Below are 8,397 nucleotides of genomic sequence, written 5' to 3' on the forward strand. Positions count from 1 at the left end.
CTGAGCCCAGAGCACCTGCAAAAATGCGTGCGTGGGGAGCCCTCCGTAACTCACAGAGATGCGGTCTGCCTCGCTGCTGCCAGTCCGGGTCCAGACAGCTCTGGGAAATCATTAGGTCTTAGTACGTCGTCGCCCCGCAGCCCTTCGCTTACCATCTTTTTCCCTCCACCCTGCTCTCCCTTGTGTCTTCCGAAAGCGTCGGAGTCGCCTGGCAGAGCCAGCGCGGGACCTGTGGTGCTGGCAGTGACGGTGGCAGTGCCGGTCTGCGTCCTCTCCCTCGCGGCGGTGCTGGCGGCGTGCGCCTGCCAGGGCCGGCGCTGCGCCCGCGGCAGCGCGAAGCAGCCCAACGTGGAGGAGCCCCTCTCCGAGTGCAATCTGGTGAACTCCGGGAAGACGCTGAAGGATCTCATCTACGACATGACGACCTCTGGCTCCGGCTCTGGTACGTGGGGGCTGCCCTGCCCGCCGCCCTCGCCCCGGCGCGGCTGCCGTTGCTTCTCTGCCAACTTTTGGAGCAAACTTTCTTGACGCTTAAACCAAAGGCAAACGTGTCGTCTTGCTTGCAGAGCGATGAAGAACGCTGCCCGCCGGGCAGAGCGTGCGGGTGGGAGTGTTATCTCAGAGGCTCTTACACCGGTGACGAGTCCCGCGTCCAGGGAGGTTTTGTGCCGATACGCTTGGCCACACCTTGCAGCAGCAGCAGGGCTTTGTTTGCTCTTTTGCTGTCAAATTGCAAAAGTCCGACCCTTTGTTCGAACGAAAGCTGATTCAGAAGTCAGCCTCGCGTGTGAAATGAAGCATTTCTGGCTGATGTGGCATAGCTGATAATTAAACACGCTAAATTTAACTGAATGTGTCAGGATGCTACTCCTGAAATTTTTATAGCAGTGCCAAAATAACACTTTTTAAAATTCCAAATTCTTGCTTTGAGCAGAACACCAACCTTTTTAATATTTTTTCCCATTTCTGATATCCTATCGTCCGCTACGATGCCTCCATTGCTCTTGAGAACTTGTTAAAGAAATGCAAAACCGAGGTGGGAATTCAAAAATTCCAGCTCATGAGGCTGGTGGCACACCTGGGTGTATTGGCCCAGTTTTCCATAACTGGAATTTTTATTTACCTGAAAAATGTGTAAATCAAGCTTAGTTTTATTTATAAGTGAAGAATTTATGAATGGTGCATAATTTAATTTACTTTATTTTCCATGAACTATGTACCTTTGGGGATTAATTTATTGTACTTCCCGACATTTTTTTCACAGATGCATTGGGTAAACTTTGGCTTTATTTGCCCTGCAGTTTTAGCCGTTCCTAATAGCCGGGCTTTATTTGTGCGACCCACAGTGGGGGCAGAGCCCCAGAGTGCGCCGGAGCAGTTGCCTCTGATTCCGGCGCCCAGCGAGCTTGCTCCGCTCTGCCTGGAGGCGACCGGGGGGGTTGGCTGCAGGCGGCCAGGACAAGCCTGGGCAAAGGCAGTAAAGGGCTGCAGGGTGCGAGGGCTCTGTCAAGGGCACCGGAGGGAAAATTTGAGAAAATTTCAATAAGCTGTATTTCAAACTATACTTTTTCGTGCTGATTATTTTGCTATGTTACAAGCAAGGTTGTCTTGATTTATTAAAAAAAGAGTAATTCTTTAAGTCCCAGACAAATACGGTGTCACATCAAATGAGACGGGGGTTTGTGGCTAGCAAAACGAAACGAAACCGCTAGGGTAATTTGTTTTTCTTGATGAAAATTTCAGCCAGAGCAGATTAATTAATTGACTGCGAAACAAACTGTAGTCCATATCAAACCAAACTAAGTAGTTCAGCCCCACTTTCTTAATTTTATGGGTTTTTAAAAATTATTTTTTCATTTGGGATTAGGGAGGTAGAGTTTGGGGAAGGAAGGGTGCCTTCTGAAAGGTACCTTTGGAGGCTGAAGCCCCTGAAGGCGGCCGAGGACGCGGCAGGCGATGCCCGGCGCGGGGACTGGCGGGGCTGAGGTCCAGCCCCGGCATTTGCCGACACGCGGCTAGTGCAGTTATTTCTCGCATGGGCCACAGCCAGTCTTTTTTCCTTTGGCGTCCACGCCGGTTTTTCAGACCTTTTCTGCCTCCTTCCCCTGCCGCTGTGACCTGAAGGGTATGTAATTCCTGATGTGACCCAGACGGGGTCGTGGCTCCTGGAGGGGTCTGTGGAGCTTGTTCCCGAGTGCGGGGGGTTCCCCGGTGCGCCTCGGCAGAGCGGCAGGCGTGCGGCTGGCACGGGCACGCACCCACACCGGCCTTCAGCCTGCGCAGTGCTGGTGGCCCAGAGCCACGGAATCGCTAAGGTTGGAAAAGACCTTTAAGATCGTCAAGTCCAACCGTCAACCCAACACCCCTGTGCCCACTGAACCACGTCCCGAAGTGCCACGTCCACATGTTTTTTGAACACCTGCAGGGACGGTGACTCCCTGGGCAGCCTGCTCCGGTGTCTGACCGCTCCGGCAGTGGAGGCAGGGAGGGCTCGCGCCAGGCTCGCGTCAGGGCTGAGGTTGTCTGCGGTACCTAGCGACGGACGGGACGCACGCTCGTCTGGCAAGCAACATGAAAAAGCAGGATTGCGGGAGATTTTGGTTAGGAGAGGATTTCCCCTCTTTGAAAGCAGAGTCATGAGTACAACTCACTGGGAAACGTCCAACTTTGGGATTTAAAGATCACTGCTGACCTATTTCACAAATACCTGTCTCCTCTTTTTAAACTAGGTTTACCTCTGCTCGTACAAAGAACAATCGCGAGGACTATTGTCCTGCAGGAAATTGTAGGAAAAGGCCGATTTGGCGAAGTCTGGCGTGGAAAATGGTGCGGGGAAGATGTAGCTGTGAAGATCTTCTCCTCCAGAGATGAACGGTCCTGGTTTCGGGAGGCGGAAATTTATCAGACGGTTATGCTGAGACATGAAAACATCCTGGGCTTTATTGCTGCCGATAACAAGGGTATGCTGCGAGTTGCATGTGAGATCCCGCGTGTTTCTCTCGGAATTGCTTTCGCTGCCCCCGCTCCCATCTGAAGCGCCGCTGCGGACCTCGCAGCTGCCCCGAGCTCCCTCCCGCGGGCGGCCGGCTAGCTGCTTCGTTCGCGTGCCTGAGCTGGCCACAAAACGGGGAGGGCTTTTCCCGGCCGATGTTTTTAATGAAGCTGAATAGTCTTGCTTCCTCCGGGTAGATAACGGGACGTGGACGCAGCTCTGGCTCGTCTCCGAGTACCACGAGCAAGGGTCCCTGTACGACTACCTGAACAGAGCCACGGTGACGGCGGAGGGCATGGTCAAGCTGGCGCTGTCGGTGGCCAGCGGCCTGGCGCACCTCCACATGGAGATCGTCGGCACGCAAGGCAAGTGCTTCCCTTCCGGTCCCCGGAGGGGCTTCGGTGTTACTTGCAGAAGCCCATGTTTATGGGTTACGTGGTATTGTACGTGCCGCGAGGAGCCTTAGCGTAGGTGTAGCGGTACAGTATGGACAGGGAACAGGGACACGCTCTCCCCGCCGGCGCTGCCAGCGCTTCCTTCCTCAGCTCTAGGTGCCATTCCATGGGAGATGCTGTGCTGAAGGGGAGTGTTACTGGAGGTTTGGGGGGTGAACCTGCAGTTTCTGGTTTTGTGTTTAACTCCTGAAATACAGATATTGGAACAAAAATGCCCTCAAGGTGTTTTTTTTTTAATTTGGGGGCCTTTAGCAGAGCTTTCCTTAGTACAAAACAGGCTTTGTTGTTTTTTAATGGGTGTAGTAACAAACTGGTTTTGTCTCCTTGCTCCATATATTAAAATTCATACTGTCGTTACCAAAATTAACGGTGTTTTCTTCTCCTGTGAACAGGCAAGCCAGCGATCGCACACCGAGACCTGAAATCTAAAAACATCCTAGTGAAGAGGAACGAAAGCTGCGCCATCGCGGACCTGGGCCTGGCGGTGAAGCACGACTCGGTGCTGAACACCATCGACATTCCCCAGAACCCCAGGGTGGGGACCAGGAGGTGGGTGAGGGCGGGCTGCCGACCTCTTCTCAGCCCTCTCGGCCCCTCGCCCCATCGGCGACTTGCCCCTCTGCTTTTGGTGTCCGTCACACGTCGGCGACGGACCCAAACCCTCTGTCCCCGCTGGGTGGGCGCGGCAGGCGGTGGCCAGCCCTGGCCCGGGCTGGAGCTCGCCGCGGGGAGCGGCGCGGCTCTGCGGCGTGGGCGTTGCGTCTCGCTCACCCCGTGTGCTGCCGGGCGCGGGCCCGGCGTCGCTGCGAGCGCCGTGAGGAGCCACGGCCGCGTGCGTGGAGGCAGGCAGCCGCAGCGTTGCGTTCCTCACCCAGGCCAAGTCTCTTGCTCTCACTCAGGATCGCGGCCGAAAGGAGCCTCCGTCCCCCTTCCTCCAGCGCGGCCGGCTGCTCCCCGCCCGGCTTATGGCCGCGCAGCCGCAGCCCTTGGTGCCGCCTCTCTGGCAAACTGACTTTTGTCCACTTCAAAGGTACATGGCTCCCGAGATACTTGATGATGTGATGAACGTGAACATCTTCGAGTCCTTCAAGCGTGCAGACATATACTCTCTTGGGCTGGTGTACTGGGAGATCGCCCGAAGGTGCTCCGTTGGAGGTGAGGTTTCGGGCCCGTTCATTTTGCAACCCAGGCCGCCTTTAGCTTAGATAAAACAAAAGCAATAAGCTCTGTCCCTGCCCCTGCGCTCTCGGTTACCTTGGCGGTACATGGCGGCCGAAGTCTGTTGGGAGCAGGTCTTCAATGCTCCTCTGTTCTCCCTGGTAAAAACAAACAACTGGAGTTTATTCTGGAGCAGATACTTTGGATTTTGTGTTACCTACACACTAAATCTTTCCTAGGAATGACTGAGGAATACCAGTTGCCTTACTATGACGTTGTGCCTTCTGATCCTTCGATAGAAGATATGAGAAGGGTAGTTTGTGAGCAGAGACTCAGACCAAATATTCCAAACCAGTGGCAAAGCTGTGAGGTAAAAGCAGTTTTCCAGTTTATTACAAAGCGTATTTAATTTAAGAGAGAATTTTTCAGCGAGACAAAGGGAACTGGATGCCCAGCCTCTCCTGGCAAATTGCAGATGTCTAGCTCTTTTTCAGCTCCCAGCTCGATACGAGGGAACTGTCTCCGCACCAAATGCTGAGCCCTCTGCCATGTAGGTCTTAATTCCTGGTACTGCTGTGGTATTACTGTTCCAGAGAGCTGCATCGTACCTTCCGCTATCGCACGTCAAAAATGAAAAGCAGGAGGAGGCGACAGTTTTATTCTTGACCTCTTCTTTTAATTTCTGCTTTGCAGGCGCTGCGAGTAATGGGCAGGATCATGCGGGAATGCTGGTACGCCAACGGCGCCGCGCGGCTGACCGCGCTGCGCGTCAAGAAGACGATTTCACAGCTCTGTGTGCAGGAGGACTCCAAAGCCTGACGGGGCTCCGCGGAGGAGGAGAGGGGAATGAATTCTTCTGTTCATCCTTTAACATGTGATATTACTTTTATTTTTGGTCTACCTCACATAACGTGGTTCAGTGTTTAAGTGCCCAAACAGAGCACTGACATCTAGCTTCATATGTGGCCACTGGAAGGGGCAGCTTTGGCTCGTAGTTCATGTTTTATACAGCAAGTCTACGACTGGCTTTGGTTTTCTGAAGCAAATTAGACACTAGGCTAATCGCAGAAAGGAGCTTAAAACACCACGACGTGTAAAAATACCTTTCGCTGTCGCACTTTTTATCCTAGTCAAACCCCAAGTGCATTGGAAATAGCTGGTATTGGTTAAAGCCTTTTTGCAAGAGAAAGCACGTGCTTTATCCTCGAGCCAAGCAAAGACCAAACTTAATCCGGCTTTTCGCATATTTTTATGCAGGAATTTGAAAAGGGGCTGAGAGTAAAATGCATTTGTAAATGCTATATTTATCATTACCTAAGCAAATAAAAAAGATGAAAATTCCACTAAGCACGTATATTGTGAACAAAAGCATTTAGTTTTTATTATTATATTTTTTTATTAACTTTTTTTATTAACTTTTATTTTTGTTGTCTTGATTTCATATACGATATTACAGTTAGGATTTGGAGTTATTTTACTCTGTTCATTTGTTCATTGAACATCTCGATCAAGGGACAATTTTTCTTTTTAACAGTTAGTAGGAAAAATAATAGAGGCAATACTTTTCCGATAGATACGTAGGGATGGAATGGGAGAAATTCTCCCTAAACTGAGAAAGTATATATTTTTAAAGAACATCTTGCCAGTCTGTCACTGGTAACATTTTTTTAGTGCCTTTTGATGTTTTAGGGGGAAGCTTCAACAAAATTAATTCTTGGAAAACAGTTGAAACCTGGCAGAAAGGTTCGTTTCTCGTTGCAGCGACGCACCACGCAGCCCACCTCACTGTGTCAGAGGATGTGGGGACGCCCGCGCAACCGGGAGCCGCCGCTGCGGCGTTCAGGCGTGGCGGAGCCCCTGCTGCGGCCGTATGCTGGAGCAGTGCCCGTGACTTTGGGAGATTAATGTGCTTTCTACCACTCTAGCTTTTGGCACTTCAGGTTAACGTTCTGAACGTACCTGCAGCCTGGACTGGATCACTGTTTGCTATTGCCTGTCGTGGCCTGGGGACCTGTTAAAATGGAAATTTAAAGCGCTGATGTCCTTGCACAAAACCAGTACAGCCTGTTCAGAGGTTTCATATGGATTTCTGTAATAGCACCAGGCCTGTGAAAAGTATTAACATCTCTAATCAAATTTCCATAGTACTGCAAGCTGTCAAAAGTGGGGGTTTTTACAAAATTCACATGTTCTGGCATTTTGTGAGTTCTGCCCCACTCCATGGTCCATGCATTTCAATATAGTATTCTAGTATTTTTAATAGCCAAAATGATACATTTCATAATAACGTGGTTCTTCAAATGTTTTTAAATCCAGGTGGCCCATGGGAATTAAGCCCAGAGAGGTCTCCAGAATAGCAAAGCTGTGCAAAAATTCAGCGTAGCACACGCAGCTCTGTGGAAGCAAGCTGTTAGCTAACCCCGGCATGTGAAACCTTGAACGTGGCTCTTACATGGAAGAATGGGTTAAACTTTTACTGAGTGGGGTGGTCATTAGTGTCAATACTCCGTGTTTCATCCTGACACACACACTCTTAGGACATTAAGGACTCTTTATGGCTGTTAATTGCCCAGTCAATAGGCTCTAATGCAATTTACTTGTTTGCATAACTTTTAGCGCTCCTGCTTGTGTTAAATAATGCAAGTCTTCGCAGGTCTGGTAGCTGACTGGTGGAGAATACTTTTACAAATTGCTAGTGGATTTTTCTCCAGGATGCTTTCTGAGATACAATCAAAGTCGCCTTATAGATTTAATTCTTATGCTTCAACTGCATAAACGACTCCAGGGAGCTCAACAGATGCATGCTTTCTAAGCTGTTTGAGGGTTAATTGTTGCAACCGCATGATCCAAAGCGTGATGCTGACTTGAGTATCAAAAGATTTGCAAACGTTAGATCCAGCATTTGTTCTTGTAGAATGTAACTTGAAAAAAATCCTTATGTTAAAAAGGAACAAAGATGATTTTTTTAAGTGGGAAAAGGAAATGTCTTATCCATTGAAATCAACTCGTCTTGAATTTGCAGTATAAGGTGTCTGAAATCAACAGTAGTGGAGTAAAAGTAATTTGAAGTAGTATTAGGGCTGTTTCTTCAAAAGTATCTAAACTGTGCGGATGAGATGGACTTTTCAGAATTGCTTTAGCCCTCGGGAAGGTGCCCAGAAGGAAACGGTCCGTCTTTCCAGAGCTCCCGGCGCTTGCAGACCCAGTGAGCTCTTCTTCTGAGGAAAAAAGAATCAAATGATTGTGAGCAATCAGAGTAGCGTGTTAAAATATGCGTTGAAACCAGTCACTCAGAACGATTAACAACCAGGAGACATATCAAAGAGTGAAGCCTACTGATGTGACAGTCATCTTACAGGGTGGCCTGCCGGGACGGGCTACCCGTCAACAGCGAGCCTGAGGAACTCCGAAAACGGCTCCCACGTGCTCCTGAACGCCCGCTCCTCGCAGCGTGGTGCCGCCGCGCAATCCCAGCGCTGCCTATCCGTGCGGGAGTCAGAAATGGCGAAGCACTGACCGTTGTTTCAAATAATGCTGAAATAACTGACGGAAATCGTTTTAAAACAAAAAGCACTGCAGTTTCAAAAGGAGAATGCAACAGAATCAGGTTCATCCCAAGTACACCCCCGGCACGTGGTCGAGCAGGTTCGTGATCGTTCGGGGGGAGCGGAGGGAAGAGCGGTGTTTGCTGCGCGCTGTAAAGGACCCCCCTCGACAGCAGCGCCTGTGATGTTTGCAGCAGTCTTGATGCGTTAAGACTCGTTAGTGAAAACTTGATCAGTCGCCATACAA

At 50.2% G+C, this 8,397-nt stretch overlaps 1 protein-coding gene across 1 annotated transcript in view; it reads left to right on the forward strand.

The window, feature by feature from the left end:
• Positions 1-5,424, forward strand: part of ACVR1C (activin A receptor type 1C) — a gene marked incomplete at its 3' end in the record, with an annotated part of 31,583 nt that extends 26,159 nt beyond the window's left edge. The window contains exons 3-9 of the mRNA XM_082001744.1: positions 197-442; positions 2,730-2,960; positions 3,190-3,357; positions 3,840-3,996; positions 4,478-4,602; positions 4,845-4,975; positions 5,299-5,424. Coding sequence (XP_081857870.1) covers positions 197-442; positions 2,730-2,960; positions 3,190-3,357; positions 3,840-3,996; positions 4,478-4,602; positions 4,845-4,975; positions 5,299-5,424 — 1,184 coding nt within the window. The remainder of the gene's footprint in view (positions 1-196; positions 443-2,729; positions 2,961-3,189; positions 3,358-3,839; positions 3,997-4,477; positions 4,603-4,844; positions 4,976-5,298) is intronic.
• Positions 5,425-8,397: the final 2,973 nt, after the last annotated feature.

This window comes from Phaethon aethereus (assembly GCF_964289735.1).
Source record: "Phaethon aethereus genome assembly, chromosome: 6".
Lineage (NCBI taxonomy): Eukaryota > Metazoa > Chordata > Aves > Phaethontiformes > Phaethontidae > Phaethon > Phaethon aethereus.